Source organism: Lissotriton vulgaris, unplaced genomic scaffold, assembly GCF_964263255.1.
Source record: "Lissotriton vulgaris unplaced genomic scaffold, aLisVul1.2 SCAFFOLD_1029, whole genome shotgun sequence".
Classification (NCBI taxonomy): domain Eukaryota; kingdom Metazoa; phylum Chordata; class Amphibia; order Caudata; family Salamandridae; genus Lissotriton; species Lissotriton vulgaris.
Genome location: NW_028240638.1, coordinates 328,367 through 346,723, shown reverse-complemented (window position 1 = coordinate 346,723; position 18,357 = coordinate 328,367). Strand labels below are relative to the sequence as shown.

The 18,357-nt window shown below is 49.0% G+C and overlaps 1 protein-coding gene across 1 annotated transcript; it reads left to right on the top strand.

Annotated features, from left to right (window-relative positions):
- The first annotated feature begins 2,554 nt into the window (after positions 1–2,554).
- On the top strand, positions 2,555–10,339 carry LOC147672920 (uncharacterized). Its single transcript, XM_086947916.1, has 2 exons — positions 2,555–4,871; positions 10,203–10,339. Exons 1-2 carry the CDS (start codon positions 2,744–2,746, stop codon positions 10,337–10,339), a joined length of 2,265 nt encoding a protein of 754 aa, XP_086804042.1. The 5' UTR covers positions 2,555–2,743.
- Positions 10,340–18,357: the final 8,018 nt, after the last annotated feature.

The window sequence follows — 18,357 nt, the reverse complement described above, 5'->3', positions numbered from 1 at the left end:
TTTCTCCAGCCTTTGGTTACATCCCAGAAGGCTTACGTCAAAGACACCACCACGATTATTCGTAAGTTTGAAGGCCTTGAATTTGATCCTCTGTCACAATCTCTGGTTACATTGGACATTGAGGCCTTATACACTAACATTCCGCAAAAGGCCACAATCCAAATGATAGAATCCATGTTCAACAGTAATGACAGAGATTTGTCAGCCCATGAAACATTCATTGTGGACTGTGTATCATTAATACTGAAAAACAACATCTTCTTATTTAATAACATCTTCTTTAGGCAGATCAAGGGTACCAGCATGGGAGCCACCTGTGCTCCTAGTCGGGCCTTCCTTTATGTTTCTCACTTTGAGTAGAGACATATTTACAACCAGCTAGCTCCATTCTTTGAAAATGTCTCTGAATGGTCCCGTTATATTGACGATGTTCTTTTCATCTGGACGGGGCCTACAGAGACACTGTTGGATTTTATTGAATGGCTGAACCATGGCGATAGCAACCTTAGGTTTACTTCGCACATAAGTAATGATAGATGTGAATTTATAGACCTGATCATTAAGCATTCAGATGGATGTATGAACATGGAACTCTTCAATAAGCCCACTGATCGCAATACGATGCTTCATTTTGAAAGTCATCATCCCCCCTGCCAAAAAAACAACATTCCATTTGGCCAGTTTTTAAGGCTCAAAAGAAATTGTACTTCAATTCGTGACTATGATAAACATGCTGAGGCACTCAAACACAAGTTTATAGAAAGGGGCTACCCTAAACGCCTAGTGAAATACGCGTACAAAAGGGCTAAGTACTACGACAGAGACAGCTTGCTGGCAGGTAAACAGAAAGGCAATGACTCCCAGCTACCTCTTATATTTGTGACAAACTACAACCAGGCCAGTAACAAACTAAAAAATATAATCAGCAGGAATTGGCATCTGGTAACAGATAAGCAGAATATGAAACTACCCAAGCCAATGTTCTCCTTCAGGAGAAATCGTACGATTAGGAATAGTCTGGTCCATACCAGAAGGGAGATCACTATTAACGATCAACCTAGGATTGACACAGCTCCCCTGCCAGTTGGAACGTTCCCTTGTTCCGGCTGCACTAACTGTAAAGATATCATAAAAGGCAGCAGTATCATGAACAAGACAGACAAAATTCACATTAAGAGCTTCATGAATTGCCGCACAAGACACGCAATCTATTTGATTCGCTGTCCTTGTGATTTATGCTACATCGGGGAGACATCCCGAGAGGTCCGGGTGCGAATGAATGAGCACAAGTCTGCAATTCGCAACAATAAAAAAGGTGCACCCCTGACCGAACATTGGATGGCAGCAGGACATAAGATCTGCGATTTTAAATGGTGCTGTTTGGAAAAGGTCACATTGAGCGCTAGAGGCGGTGACATTAACCAGAAAAGGAAACAAAGGGAGCAATTCTACATGTCCTGTTTCAACAGTGTGAGGGCAGGTCTAAATACCAGGGAAGAATGGGAACAACTGATTATCTAAGTGCACATTGCACACTGAACGATGTTGTGAGAATATGAGTAATATCCAGTGTACAGACTGCCCACCTCGGTAAGTTCATATTGTAAAACAAGGCATTGGCCTCATAGTGTCACTTTGCACTAGATACGGCGGAGTGGCAATTGGTGCTCTATTGGAACCTTTATCAATTTCATCAATGCGGAAACAAAACGGGGAAATACAAAATCCCCGATGTAATTCTATGTCAGTCCACGGAGGCTCAGATTATGCTTCTCTTTACTTTACTGACATAAAACAGCAGCCAATAAAAACTTTAAACTGGCATGACCCCGGAAGGACAACCCCCTCCAACAGTATGCACCAATCACTATCAAGTCCAATGTATAACTGTCCATGTTTATCCATACGACCTCCTCTTTCTTTGCTGCTGCAGCAGCGAGTTAAGTGCCCTTCTATTTTTACTTCTTTCTTGGGGGTAAGGTGTGTAAGGGCGGTGGTTATAGACGGCGCGCGCGCGCGTCAGTGTTGATATGTGCTGAGCGGACCTCCGCTCGTGGTTGAGATGTTTTGGTGACTGTGTGATTATTGCCTTTTTTCCGGTTTTATTGTTTGTTGGCCCGCGCGGGCGTTTTCTGTTGTCGGCGCGTAGCACGACCGGCGGTGTACCGGTAGGGGGCGGTGGAGCAGGAGGAGGCAGACGCGAGACGCTCGCGCGCAGGAGGCAGTCGAGCCCGGCCCCCACACGCACTGCGCATGCGCGAGGAGCCGACTTTCGTTTTTCACTTTACCGGCTCCTCACGCATCGCGCTTTCAGACTGCATCAATCCTGGCCTCAGTAGAACGCTAACGGAGCGCATCCGCATTAGAGCTCTGCTCTAGGGGAGCTTACAGTGTGCAAATAGGGGTCTCCTTCCACCTAATATTCAGCCTCATTGCCTGTAGTGATTTTGGGTTTAAGTTTGTGTGTGTGTTGGAGGCTCCCCTGGGCTACTCCCCCCCTTGAAGCTCCTCCACACCTCCCTGCTTCAGAGCTATGGCGTACTACGCCGAGGAGGATAACCAGTGGGCAGATTACGATGAATATGTAGACTATGAGCCTCAGGAAGAGCATTTGGAGGAGAATTTGGTAGAGGCCCTGGATTCCCACGTCCAGGGGTCAGTGAAGACTGCACTAGTCCAGGCTCTTAAGCCTTTTGCTAAGCCCCTTAAAAATTATGGAAAGAGAAAGTTCAAATCTGCCGCGATGGGCGGTACCTCTTCTCAGTCCTCGGCCCAGGTGCTGGCCCGAATGGCCAGGAATGTCCTGAAGGACCATGGCTCAATGGCGAATGACACGTCTGGGGATTCTTCCCCGACCCCGCCGGATTCTTCTGATTCGGAGGTGGGATCAATGGCCCCCAGAAAGAGATCTAGGAAGGTGAAGCACACCCAAAAGGCGGACGATGGTCAGGTACCCAGGAATCTTCTTTTTAACCCAAACAATATTGTGCACCCTCGGTCCACTGAGTGGATGCCGTGCCCTGAGGTGGCACAATATGTGAGCAACAACCTGCGTCAGGGTTTCGATAATGGAGTGAGGGCCACGTTGCGCTCCGAATGCCCCAGGCCATCCTTGACAGGGAAGGTGGCTGACACACCGGATTTAGATCCCACAATGGCGGCGTTTATGCGCAAGTTTGCGAAAGATCCAAAGAAGGGGCTGGATAGAGCATGGAGAGGTGTCCAGGACAAAATGTTGGATATCACCGGTCCCCTAACGAAGATTCTGGACGCGGCGGTGATAGCCAAGGATAGGAATGTGCCGCTGAATGTGTCGGAGGTTCTGGAATGGGCACAGCGGGCCATGTGCTTTTTAGGTAATGCCAATGTGGCTGTGTCTACAGAGCGGAGACGCTCTTTTCTTATGAGACTTGACTCCCAGCTGGCGGAGATGGCCCCTTCCGAGCCTGGTGTCCAAGCTAATGGTATGCTATTCGGCGACAAATTTGTCAGGGAAATGGGCAAATATGTTGCCACCTTCTCCGCATTAGACAGGGCCCAGTCCAACATCAAGAGGGTTCTCCATGGTGGTGTTTTTGATAGGGCCGGACGCCCAAGAGGTCGAGGGTCCGGCCGAGGTTATGCACAGACCTCACGGGGAGCAGAGCAGAGGGGCAGAGGTAATCGACGCCCCAACTTCTACCCCTCCCGTGATAGAGGAGGTCGTGGCAAGGGTCAAAGAGGAGACTATCGTGGACAACAGGCGAACTCAGGAGACTACTCCTACTCAGGTACGAATTCTATGCCCATCGGAGCATATGGTGGGGGGCAGACTGTCTCTTTTTCTCCACAGGTGGCGCCAACTTACGAACGACCCTTGGGTGTTACAAACGATACAGGGTTTCCACATAGAATTTTATGCCTCCCCGATGCAGCGGCGGAGACCAGGTCCACTGTGTTTTTCCCAAGCAGAGCAGAGTTTCATAGATGCGGAGATATGCTCCTTGATCCAGAAGGGGGCGATTGTGGAATCCTCCCCGCACGAGCTAGGCTTCGTCAGCACCGTCTTTGTGGTCCCGAAGAAGGACCAAGGGTATCGGCTGGTGTTGAATCTCAAGGAGTTCAATGGCTGGGTCGTTTATCGACACTTCAAAATGGAGGGGATACACCTCCTGAGAGATATACTATTGGAACAGGATTGGATGGTGCGTCTGGATTTAAAAGACGCCTATTTAGCAGTGGCCATCTATCCCCCACACAGGCGGTTCCTGCAGTTTCAATGGCGCGATCGGTGGTTCGAATTTTCCGCCATGCCCTTTGGACTGTCGTCCGCCCCATGGTGTTTCACCAAGCTGATGAAACCCATCGTGCAGACGTTGAGGGAACGGGGTGTTCGCCTCATTATTTACCTCGACGACATCTTGATTTTAGGTCAGTCACCGGAAGTGGTGTCGCTCCATCTGTCGTGGACGATCCACCTCCTTCAGGACTTGGGCTTTCTCCTGAACATACAGAAGTCGATCTTGCAGCCTTCTCAGGTGATGGAGTTCCTGGGTTTCCAGGTGGACTCGGTGAAAGCTCAATTACTCTTGCCCCTCAAGAAGAGGGTGGCGGTGAGGAAGGAGTTGAGGAGAGCGCTTGTCTCTCCGACAATCTCGTTGAGGACGTTGGCACGCCTGGTGGGGCTTCTGGCTTCTTCGATCCAGGCGATCTTTCCGGGTCCTTTGCATTACAGGGCCCTGCAGCGTTTGAAGGCCTTGCATTTGCGCAAGGGACTGACCTATGCCCAACAGATTTCTCTTTCTGCGGAGGCACGTACGGAGATAAACTGGTGGTTAGAGCATATGGATGCGTGGAACGGCAGAGCGATTTTCGCGGCCACCCCGGAAGTGGTGATAGAGTCGGATGCCAGCCGGTGGGGCTGGGGAGCCCGTTGCGGCTCGGTGGAGACCGGGGGCCGGTGGTCCCGCGAGGAGCTGAGTCTCCACATCAACTGTCTGGAACTCCTGGCGGGTTCTTTTGCGATCCGCACTCTGTCCCCTCAGGGAGTTTCGTGTTGTATTCTCCTCCGCATGGACAATGTGTCCGCGGTACGCTACATAAATCGCCTGGGAGGCACCAGGTCGCGGCTCCTAGCGGAGATAGCCAAGGACTTTTGGCATTATTGCCTGGCCCATCAAATTTCGGTGACGGCGGAATATATTCCGGGGTCTGCCAACGTGACGGCGGATTGGAACTCTCGATACTTGAGAGATGCGAGCGATTGGAGGCTGCACCCTCGAATCTTCGGGGCATTGAACCGCAAATGGGGTCCGTGTGTGATAGACCTTTTTGCCTCTCGGCTCAACAGGCAACTTCCCCAGTTTTTCAGCTGGCGCCCGGATCCCTTGGCGATCAGCTCGGACGCCTTCCTTCAATCGTGGACGACGGGCATTCTGTATGCGTTCCCTCCTTTTATCATGATCCCGAGAGTTCTGGCTCAGGTTCGGAGGCAGAAGGCGGAATTGGTCTTGGTCTCACCGTGCTGGAAAGCACAAGCGTGGTTCCCGGTGGCAATGAGTCTCACCTGTGCAGCGCCGGTGCAAATTTCGACGTTCCCGGATCTTCTCACGGACCCGGTGGGTCTTCCCCACCCGCTGGTCCTTCAGAATCAGTTGTCCCTCATGGCGTGGAGACTTTCCGGCGACGTTGGCAAATGCCGGGAGTTTCAGAGGACACTCTCTTTTTCCTATCTCAGGCATGGGCGCCTTCCACCCACAAGCGATATGAGTCAGCTTGGAGACGATGGGTTGGTTGGTGTAACGAACGGCAGGGGGATCCGATGGGATCCGATATTACTGTCATAGCGAATTTCTTATCGGAACTGGCGCGGTCTGGTCTGGCTTATCGAACTGTGAATAACTTCCGATCGGCGATCTCCGCGGGGCACCCGCATGTTGACGGTAAGCCCGTTGGGGAACACCCTTTGGTGTGCAGAGTAGTCAGGGGGGTCCGCTTAGTGAAGCCCCCTCTACCCAGGTATACTGAACTCTGGGACGTGTCGGTGGTCCTACGATTTTTGGCGGCCTGGCCGGCTAATGAGGGTCTGTCTCGCAAACAGCTCTCAGCTAAACTTACACTTCTCCTCTGCTTGGTCTCATGCAGGCGAGTGTCGGATATTCGTGCCTTGGATTTATCAGGTAGAGTATTCACTCCCACGGGAGTTTCTTTTACGATCTCAAGACGTACGAAGACTCATACAAAATGTATTGCTTATCCTGCATTTCCTCACCACAGTAAACTATGTGTAGTCAAATGTTTGAAGGTATATGAGGATTGTACTAGAGAATTCAGAACTGGTTTTGGTCAACTGTTGATTTCATTACAGAAACCTTTCCGCCCAGTCACCAGTGCGACTCTGGCCAGGTGGGTTACCTGGTTGTTGGACCTGGCGGGTATTGATACCTCTAAATTTGGGGCTCACTCTGTGAGGGGGGCTATGGCCTCAAAATCTTTTGGTGCCGGCTCTCGGCTTCAAGATATCATGACTGCGGCAGATTGGTCTTCTGATTCCACATTTAAAGTGTTTTATCATAAGCCTATTGTGGATGTGGCCTCGGTGGTGGTGGATAAACTTTAAACTAGCATAATCTGAGCCTCCGTGGACTGACATAGAATGAAAAATTGTCTAGCAGACGCGACAAAGAATTTTCAATTCTATTAAGGACACGGAGGCGAGGATTATCCCACCCGGGCTTGCAGGATGGTATTTCATGCAATATTGTATGGTTGATGAATTTTTGTACCCACCCGAATGATTGTTATTGGCTTGTTGTATTTCCAAGTTCGGGAATAGCCATTACGACTTATGTTCTTGTTTCAGGTGATCAGCACAAGCAGACATGAGCTGAACAATCTATGATCTGGATATCTGTGACGAGGTGCAGGGGATGCCTTCCTCGACGTTGGATGCGATGGTTGCCACGTTGGCCTCCGGTCTTGTTGGACTGATGATGTGTCGCAAAGAAAGAGGAGGTCGTATGGATAAACATGGACAGTTATACATTGGACTTGATAGTGATTGGTGCATACTGTTGGAGGGGGTTGTCCTTCCGGGGTCATGCCAGTTTAAAGTTTTTATTGGCTGCTGTTTTATGTCAGTAAAGTAAAGAGAAGCATAATCCTCGCCTCCGTGTCCTTAATAGAATTGAAAATTCTTTGTCGCGTCTGCTAGACAATTTTTCATTCACTCCTAAAGCGCGCGGATCACTGTTCATAGCATCGCTGTGATAGGTTGCTGTGGTGAATAAAGTTAACTCGAGCAAAAAGTTTCCAAAAAAAAGGTAAGGCAGCACCTCGCGCATCACTTGAGCATAGATTATCCAATGACCAACGCCGACAGGTATAGCCAATGGGAACGTTGGTTGTATTTATAGAGGCACCCTGAAGCGGTTTCACTCTATCGCATTGTGTACCGAAACCAGAAACCCCGGAACTCTGCCGTACTAGGAGCAGGGAGGCCGACCCAATTTAAAACGGTGAGTTTGTGAGAATGCCTTGCAAGAAATTATGAGCACATTGACTCGCCCTGCGAACCAGTCGCCATAGATGACTCCTCATATTTAACAGAGGGTTCTATAGAGTATCTAAGACCAAATACGCGATACAAAGCAGTGAGATGTAGCGACAACATAAACGATTAGTTGCAAATTTCGAAGGCGCGTAAACAAATGAGCGAGAGTCCTGTCCTGATAAAAACAATAGCACTAAGTAATGTTACAGAACGGAGGACTTTTACTGTGAGGCAGGGGGGTCTATAAAAAACAAAAAAGTATGGGAGCGTTATAATTGAGTAAGTGTAACACAAAAAAAAGGATTGTTCAGACGCCAAAGTGCTTAATTAAAGCTGCCCGTGAGTTTATAAACGAGTGAAGCTTAACTGTGCACAGACAGTGCTAAACAATACACAATGAAAAATTAGGACGCGTAAATTGGTAGGCTTTCAACCTCAAGCGGCATCTGGTGAGTAGCACCTTCGATCCTGCTTTGTGAGCATGCGTAGATCCGCTGTGTAGCAATCATCTAATACAAGAGAGAACACAATCAACGTAATATAGAATAGCAACTTGGTGTACTATCCTTACATTTTAGAGATCGCGGAGGATAGAAGGCCAACCTCTACCTTTAATGTGCCGAGGAAGAAAAGTTAAGAATACCCGGCTACAGCGATAAATCCCTATTATGATATAGGTGAGTGGTAGCAACGCATATAACGAATCTTGGTGGCAGACATGACCAATAAGGGCCCATTTGGTAATCACAATTCTATATTCCATCCAGATTTATTTTTTCAAGAATAATCGGTGGCTTCTGGCTGGCAGAGGGCAACACATAGGACCGAAATCAAAGGCATGCGACTTGCCTCTCTGTCAGATAGCAGAAATATAAGAAAGGTAATGCTAAGTGATGCATAACAGTGGTGTAGGGAAACAATTATGCCCCTAAATAAAAATTATTTTTCCATAGATATGTGTGGATTATGTTCCAATATACCTACATTGAAGAATAGGTTTAGAGACAATTGAATGTACGAGACCAGATTGAAATAAAGAGCGCCAATTGACAAAGGTACACCCACTATACTAATTTAAAGATATAAGGACAGTGAATATTAAGTGAGCCTTCATTTCTTATTTGTAAATAAGACCCTTTCCCATTCCAGCGCACTGCTACTACACAGTGTGACAACAAAACGGTTTTGTGGCACTCAAGAGTAAGACCCGTGCCCCAGATGTACACAGAAGGTTGCAACAATCAGTAGGTTGTGTAGAGGTAAGAACCGCTCCCCCCCCCCCCTCCCCTTAATTTGATCTCCACATGAATTGAAAAGATGAAATAGGATAACTACAACCAGACTTACTAATGTAATCTAAAAACGCTTGAATCAAATGTATGTAATCAAGACTTGGCGACAATGTATACAAAAATGAGAAGCATGTAAAGTTACTCTAAGATGCAGCACACAATTTTTGACATCGTAATGTTATAACAATCTCCTGTATTTGGTAGTAATTATATGTCTCTTTGTAGAGAATACAGTCCTGAAGAAGGTGGTCATCAGAGACACCGAAACGCGTCGACACTTTATATTTGTTCTCTGGAGCAATTTTTAACCTTTTTTAATATATTCATAAAATGTCTTGCTGATAAAACTGTGCAATATTTTGATGCTGCTACATTGTTTTTAGATTGTTTTTACATTTTATGCTGTGCAACATTGGCCGAATAAAGTATACATTTATTACAGAAAGTCTTTTGTTGGACAATTTTAATATGTTCATATTTGTCTAAATCTTGTTGTTACCCTGATTGCATAAGAGTAAGTCATCTTTTGGTGGGATCAATATTTTAATAGCCTATTGTGTTTACAAAATGTCTTGCCTTTCTGCAAAGTACTCATCTGAGACCTCTCATATTGAGAACAGTATATTTTGATACCTGTTGGTTCTAAAAATAAAACAACTATATCTTTTGATATAAAAACGATTGGCCTGGAGTTCAGTCCTTGAGTGTGTGAAACCTTTTGCTGACTAAGTGTGTACAACAAATGCTTTACACTGCCCTCTGGTACTGCCTTACTGCTCGACCAAGCTACCACTTTGGAGAGTAAGGTCAGTTCTGACTTTAACCTGTTATACCTCTGGGGTTTGTGGACTCTATACACCCTGTACCACATCTTGGTCCAGGATATTTAGAGCCACTTTCTCACAAGAAGCTTTTCATTAACCGACCTTGAGATCCCAGTGATTTGTGATCAAGGCATTCAGAGAATTTTCCAAACCTGGGTTAGAGAGGGTTATAAGCTCTGATTGCAATGGTCCAAGGAGACCCCGTGAGAGCAGCTGGAAAGGTATGACTCACTCCAAATTAGAGCCTGGCTCGGATCCCTCCTTTTTGCAGTCGATGAAGAAGGATGGTATAAGATGTTGACTGTAGCGACATATCTGGAAGGACCAGAACTGAAGATTTCCCTGTGATTGACTCTCCTCTCATACATACTGCTCTTTCAATCCTTTTTCTTGCACCCTCTTCACTTGCCCTTGTCATACTCTCTTCAGTCTTGTCTCAATCCTCAATGTCCCCGTTCTTGAAAGTAGATTTAAATAAATGCTAGAATTTTGTAAGAAATGTGATTAACTGTGAAAGTGTGGCTCCTGACACGTGCACCTGTTTAAATCCCACAGAGCCGCCGCTGATGTACAAGGAAGCGGACAGAACCTCTCGATTCCAAATAGAATCTGATGGGAGGGAAAGTGGGACCCAAAGTCCTCGCCATGAGCTGGAAGACTCCATACTGAGGCCCCTCAACACAAAAGATTGATAAATATGTGCCTGGCTCACATTTTTTCCCAAACAAAGAATGAAGATAATACAGCATAGATTATAAGTGAACCAGGAGGCGCAGCTCCTGCAAGAACCGAAGGAGAAAAACAGGTTAATTTCCTGGAGCATTAAGAGATGCCCAGAGGCCTCGAGCGTTGATATGGGGCGAGTAAACAGCATTATCAGGAGTACACGCTGGTCTGTACTCCAGGAGGCTGTGGGTGGGTCTCAGTCGCACCAACCTTCCTGCCCCTGTGACACACACAATGCTGCAGAGTGTGGCTTCTTGTGAGGCCGCGTAGAGAGCACAAGTCTGGCCTAAAGCGAGAGAGTCGGCCTCCGTTTCCACCTTGTCCATCCTACCTTTCTCCAGCTTGTTTATTTCTATCCTTTTCAGCAGCCCCTTTGTCTTTAATCGCCCCCCTGTGGTAGGCTCTACAGGGCGGGGGCTCTCCCCCCCATATCCATCCACTTGCTTCCGTCGCCTCCTTCGAGTGGCAGTGCTGGGAGCAGACATGCACCTTCTTTCTACCTTGCTGATGTCCTCTCCACTGCTCTCCAGGGTTCCCCTTCCCCACTCCCCCTCACAGCCTTGATCCTGTTTTTGATCTCCCTAGTGGATGTATATTTCAGGGGCGGCCACAAGGAGTGTCCTTGAGCTTCAGGCGCCATTTATTTATTTATTTATTTATGCAATTTTATATAGCGCGGACTTTACCGGAAGGTGTCAGAGCGCTTCACAATAGGAACAGAAAAGATACAAACTGAGAACATTACACGAGCAACAGATTGCAGAGGCACACCAGAGAATTGGCCAGAGAATTGGCCTTACACTTCTGGTCCCTGCTTTAATTTTTCGCTGCTGTCTTTCTCAGCAACTAAGGCCCAGATTCATCAAACAAAAATCCGCTCGCAAAGGGGCAGGTTCTCAGAATCTGCCCCTTTGCGAGCGGTATTTTTGCATTTGGGATGCATCATCTCAAATGCAAAAATCGCAATTTTAGAAATCACTAAATTGCGATTATTTGCATTTAAGGAATCTCAAATTGAGATTCCTTAAATGCAATGCATGAAAGATTTTAAAATAGCGAATTCACTAATAGGGCACACAAATTACCATAAAGTTCAACTTCATGGTAATTTTCAAAAACTTTGAAAAATGCACTAAAGTGCATTTTTCAAAGTTTCATGTTGCGCACACACATGCCCTAAGGCATGGGTACTCACAAACTTTCTCTCGGGGGCCAAATTTACAGTCTGGTTTGTGTCCGAGGGCCGCACCGGTGGAGGTGGGGTCAGTGGGGGAGGGGGCAGGGCTAGAAAAAAAAACTGACCATGAGGTTGATCACAGGTCCCTGCAGCGGACGCCTTCGTCCACTGAGCCACCAGACCCACATTTCTTTCACTCTCTCTCCCTCTCTCTCCCTCTGTCTCCCTCTGTCTCACTCACTCTAACTGTCTCACTCCCTCTTTGTCTCCCTCTCTCTCTCTGTTTCCCTCTCCCTGTTTCCCTCTACCTTTTTCTATTTCTCTCTCCTTCTCTCCTTCCTTCTCCCTCCTTCCCTCTGTCTCCCTCTCTCTCCTTCCCTCTCCCTCCTTCCCTCTGTCTCCCTCTCTCTCCTTCCCCCTTCTTCACTCCTTCCCCCTCCCTCACTCTGAGGTCTCCCTCACTCACTCTGAGGTCTCCCTCACTCACTCTGAGGTCTCCCTCACTGTGAGGTCTCCCTCCCTCTGTCTCCCTCCCTCGCTCTGTCTTTCCCTCGCTCTCCCTCCCTCGCTCTCCCTCCCTCGCTCTGTCTTTCCCTCGCTCTGTCTTTCCCTCGCTCTCCCTCTGTCTGCCTGTCTCCCTCCCTCGCTCTGTCTTTCCCTCGCTCTCCCTCCCTCGCTCTCCCTCGCTCTGTCTTTCCCTCGCTCTCCCTCTGTCTGCCTGTCTCCCTCCCTCACTCTCCCTCTGTCTGCTGTCTCTCTCCCTCTGTCTGCCTCCCTCGCTCTGCCTCCCTCGCTCTCCCTCTGTCTGCCTGTCTCCCTCCCTCACTCTCCCTCTGTCTGCTCCCTCGCTCTCCCTCGCTCTCCCTCGCTCTTCCAAACTCTCCCTCGCTCTCCCTTGCTCTGCCTGTCTCCCTCCCTCGCTCTCCCTCTATCTGCCTCTGTCTCCCTCCCTCGCTCTCCCTCTGTCTGCCTGTCTCCCTCCCCCGCTCTCCCTCTGCCTCCCTCGCTCTCCCTCTGTCTCCCTCCCTCTCCCTCTGTCTCCCTCCCTCGCTCTCCCTCTGTGTCTCTCGCTCTCCCTCTGTCTGTCTATCTCGGTCTCCTTCCCTTTCCCTCCCTCTCCCTCTTCATCTCACCTTGCCTGTGTGTGCCCGCGCAGATTCAGCTTCGAGCACTTAACAGGTCTTTAAAAGACTATTTGCATGCTAATGAGGCTTTGTTCACCTTAGGCCCCTGCAGCCCCACTCTGACGGAAATCGCCCGGCCCTCCCAGAGAGTCTCTGCATTGCGCTGCAGCAGGGGTGTTTGCTGAGATTCTCTAAAAAAAAATAAACACAGGTACAATGTCTGCATGGTCCGCGGGCCGCCAGGGAAGGCTTGCCGGGCCGCCCCTGGCCCGCGGGCCATACTATGAGTACCCGTGCCCTAAGGGCATGTGTGTGCGCAACATATGTGCACAGATCAATGTCAGGGGTGCAACAGGGTGTCCTTTTTTTTTTTTTTGGACGTTTTCAAAAAACCTTAATTTTTGCACAAAAATATTGTACACGGCGTGTCGCCTACAACCCTGGGGGTGGCAGCTGGTGTTCAATAAGTACATTCGATCAAACCAGGGACTACTCACACAGCCATTCAGCCGACATCCCGGAGGCTCGGCGGCGTTAGTTTCAGTCGTATCTAAAATAGTCTCCAAGTAAGTCAATAGTGCCATGGCAGTAAATTCGCCGCTCCCCCCCTACAAATGCACGTCAACTTGCATACAAACAATTATCACACCAAGCCCAGCAGATCGCAGGACTAACATTCCTTCCATATGTGAACTAAACCCCTAAGTCCTACCCCAACAACTCCCCCACCCACAACATGCCAGCAGTTCGCGTAACCCACTCCACATCTCAGCTAAGTAATTTCCAGTCACCCCACTTAAGGAGGAAAGTAGATGACCAGCACCCCTCCAGACTCTAGCCCTCTGCCCTTTCCCACTATACCTCACACAGCATCCCTCGTAGACATCCCCTGGCACCTTGAGAGAGCGCTGTATACTCCACCCCCGGGCTCCTCGCAGTCTCACATCACCCCGGCCTGACTTCAGCTTACTCTGTGTCCTCCCCATCCCCAGGGTCAGTCCCCGCTGCGTGATCCTCCGGCGCAGCAAGCTCATCAATGATTCCCCCCTGCACTCCCTCCTCCACTACCTCACTTGTGTGGACATATGTCCTATACAGACTCCAGAAGTTCTTGGGACGGCTCTTAGGCGGAAGCAATTCACTGTAGGTTTCAGATTGGGTGCAGCAATACAGCATATCCCTAGCCCATCTCTTCTTTGTAGGCAACGGGCCCCTCATCCAGCAGATAGCCACGACACGCCTGGCCATTAGCAAAGCCATATCCGCCAGTCGTCGCAGCTACACTGGCAGTGGTTTCGAGTATCCCAGCAGTGCCAGTGCGGTGTTAACTTGTATCTCTACTTCTAATATCCGACTAAGTTCCGAGAAAACTTCCCCCCAGAATTTGCTGATGCCAGGGCAGCTCCAGGCCATGTGAAGGAAATCAGCCACTTGCGCGTGGCAGCGTTCACACTCCGCCACCCGCCGTAGCCCATACCTGTGTAGTCTCTCTGGAGTATAGTAGACACGATGTAGGTATTTAAAATGCACCAATCTGTGTCTCCCATTCAGAGACAGTCTCCTAGTGCTAGTGCAGCAATACTTCCACATCTCGTCATCTATCTGTATTTGGAGATCGTGTTCCCATTCCGTTCTAGCCTTGGAATATTGAAGCTGTTTATGCCGAGCTCCCAGTTTATTGAGGTTCGTAACCAGCTTGCAAGGGGATACCGTCTTTATCACATAGGTAAGTTCCGGAACCTGAGGTGGTTCCGCAAGGTCTGGGCCCAAGAGGTCCTGCAGCGCGCTCCAGACTCTGTGATACTGGAAGCGCGTCAAAAGCGATGCTGCCGTCTGGGGGGGGATTTGTTCCCAGGTCCTCACCACCCCGTCAACAAATAGGTTCTCTAACTTCGTGATCCCCAACTTGTTTAGCGTGCTCGTGACCCCTTTCTCTTTCAGTAGTGGGAGCCATACTGCCCATTCAATTTGCATTTGTGGGGAATATAGCAGTTCGCAACCCTGTGCCCGCGTCAACTCATGCCAAGCATGGTTTGTGGTCTTGATGGAATACAATCTACCTACCCTACGATCAGCCGGGAAGCAGACAGTGGCCGGCAAAGGAAAAGGTTCCGCAAACAGACGTTCCAGTATTACATGTGGGATGTTTTGCTTACCATGTATCCATGTGTGCAGATGAGCCGCCTGCGCCACCCTGTAGTATCTCTCCAGGTCCGGAGCACCTAGGCCCCCCATCTCATATGGTAGAGTCAAAACCTTCCACTGAATTCTGGGTTGCTTACCCCCCACGCAAGTTTAATGAGCACTTGTGCCAGCTGTTTAAAAAATACCTTGGAGAGGACAACCGGGATATTAGTGAACAGAAACAAGAACCTTGGCAAGATCACCATTTTCATGATGGCAATCCTGCCTATTAATGACAGGGGAAGTTTGCACCATCTTTCCACATCATCTACCAGCTTGGAAAAAGCCACCCCATAATTCTCCCGTATCAGTATTTCTGGGTCCGTATGTAATTGTATCCCCAAATACCGTACCGGGTCAGTCGACCATTGCAGTGGATATTTTATCTCAAACGGCCAGGTGACTGGCGTCAACGGGAACGCAACCGATTTGGACCAATTAACTCTCAGCCCTGAAAGGGCCCCAAATCGGACCACCTCTCTAAGTACCGACTTAAGATTTGTTTCCGGATCGAGGACATACAGCAGTGTGTCGTCTGCGTACGTGGAGATACCTATTTTGTACGTCGGGAAGAAGATGCCCTCCAGACCATGATATTCCCTGATCGCGCATGCCAAAGGTTCCGCAACCAGCGCATACAATAGGGGTGAGATGGGCATCCCTGCCTGGTTCCCCTGCTGATTTCGAAAGCTTCAGTGACCGTATCTCCTATTCTTAGCCTGGCTGTGGGCTTGTAATACAAGGCCCCCAGCATTTGCAGGAAGGGTTCACCCAACCCCAGCTTCCGCAATACTCTAAGCATAAATGGCCATTCCACAGAGTCGAATGCCTTTTCCTTATCTAGGAAAATGGCTAGAGCTTTATTCTCTTGTCGTACGTGTTGCATGGTGCCCAGTAACATACGGATATTATACGTGAGAGTTCGATCTGGGATAAAGCCGGCCTGCTCTGGTGCCACAAGGCCCAGAGCAAGCAGAGCAAGACGCGTGGCTAACACCTTAGCATACAGTTTGACATCAACGTTACTTAGGGAAAGTGGCCTATAGGAACCGCAAGAGTTGGGGGGTTTCCCAGGTTTCAAAATTGTGATCAGCAGCGCCTCACTCATGGAGGCCGACACGCTACCCTCTGCGCAGATATCATCAAATAGTGAAATCAGGTGTGGCATTAATTTGTCTATGAACGCTTTGTAAAAGCTAACTGTGAGGCCATCCGCCCCTGGGGTACTACCAGAACGCATCCCACCCAACACTTCCCGTATCTCATCTTCCTGGATTGGTGTCATCAAAAACTCCCTCTGCGTATCAGACAGGAATGGCATTTTAATGTAGCTGAGATAGTCATCAATTTCTTCCTCCAACAGGGAGGATTTCGACTTATAGAGATCCGCATAGTAGCCTCTAAACTCATCAAGGATCTCCGTCTCATCAGTAAGTATCTCTCCCGTGGCTGTAAGTAACTCATCAATCAACAAGAGGCCACCTTTCCTGACGCATTATTCTGGCTAACACTGAGCTGGGCCTCTCCCCTTCCCCATAGGTCCGAGCTGTGGCATACTTGCCCATATGTTGCACTTCCCTATCCGCCTCCTCATTATAGTCAGACAGTAATGTTTTTATCTGTGCTGTGACTTCATTATTTGGGTTGCTGCCTCGTCTCAAGATGCTTCAATTGAGTTTCAAGATGTCTCAACCTTTTGTCTAATGGACTTAAGGACACTAGAATGCTTGGCCATAGCCATCCCCTTGATATAAACTTTGAATGTATCCCATATAGTCTGGAAACTGTCTACTGACCCCAAATTAGTCTCAAAGAAGGTATCTATATTATTTGCCATTTCTCCTCTGAACACCTCATCCAATAGGGAGTATGGGGGAAATCGCCAAGTAAAGGGCGGGATTCGCCTCGTCGGCGCTACCAGCGGCAAAAGTAGGGGGAATGGTCTGAAAGCGTACGTGAGAGCACCACACAACTCCGAACACAAGGAAGCACCGACTGAGAGGCAAGGAAATAATCAATTCTCGTATGTATGTTGTGAAAGGCCGAATAGTGCGTGTACCCTCCCTGTGTGGGGTGCCTGGATCGCCAAACATCAGCAAGGTCAAGTTTAACCAATTCCGCCTGCATGTGGATGGCTGCTGCAGACCGCCGGCGAGGCGGACCCCTGGATCTATCCAGATCCGGATTGAACACAAAGTTGAAGTCTCCCCCCCAAAGCATTTTAGAGGAAGCGTGTGATCTGCAGTGCCCGGCCAGCGCCGCGTAGAACTCAGGGTGGTCATAATTTGGCCCATATACGTTAACTACTATAAGATCATGTCCTTTACCAACGCATCTGGCGATCAGATAGCGACCTTCCAAGTCCGCCTCAATCAGTGTTAGCTTTAATTGGGATCGAGGATTGATCCATGTTACCACCCCCCTGGAGTGTGTAGTGAAGCCCGTGGCCAAACTGTTACCCCCGAATCCTTTAGCTGCAAGCATCCTACTCGTTGGAGGGAGGTGAGTCTCTTATATCAGTGCCAGGTCAATGTGATGCCTATGGAAATAGTTTAGTACTTTCCTAAGTTTGCGGTAATCATTCAGCCCTCTGACATTCCAGGTCAAAGTCTTCAGTGTGTCAGGACCGCTGTCCGCGTCCATCACATTCGTCTCAGCCATTCCAGATATGAAGCGGAAGCAGTATCCGAAGGCGCCCTCCCAGCATTGCAAAACAGTCTCTGCGAGGCTATATCGGTATCAATGGTTCTCCTACACATAAAATCGGGCAGCTCGCTGCTTGGCTCAACTTTCAGTACCCCCTGTGCAAGACAACAACATCCCCTCACACACACACACACACCCCCACCCACAGCAGACCACCCCCAACCTGGCCTGACAGAACCCAATCCCGCCCACTAACTTCCTACTCAACACGTTCCCCTGAGTAGTCTCAGGTAAAGCCCTCATAGGGGCAGCTAGAGCCAAAAGCGCTAGGGCAGAGGTCGCCATAAGAATCGCACAAATGTGTATCGGCATTATACAGTGCAGAAAAGAGACCCTCAACGCCACCACCCTGGTTAATGTCCATCGACGGGAGGCCTAGCCTCAGTCTGTCGTGAGTATATACAGGGCGTCTCCCAAACACGCCCCCTCCCATCCCTGCCTCCCCCCCTGACAACAAAAATCCACGGCAGCGGTATGCATAAGTCGTGTTGTAACTTGCCCCAGATTGTAATTTGCAAGTCACCCAAGAGTCATCTGGAGCGTACTTAATAAAAAGATCTCACCCATCCGCTATGCGCGGTGCAATCTCAGGACGTGACAGTCTCTCGTCTGCAGCACCTCGCCACACCAAGGAGTCTTGACAAAGCGGAGTCCCAAAGGCACGTCATTGCTCCGAGACAAGTGCGTTCGGGGGCAGGCAGCGCATCAGACTGCCAGTGAATTTATTCTTGTTCGTCCAAATTGCTGCTTTCTTCTTGTTCGCCAGCCTGTCTGTGCGGGCTGTTCCTTGGAC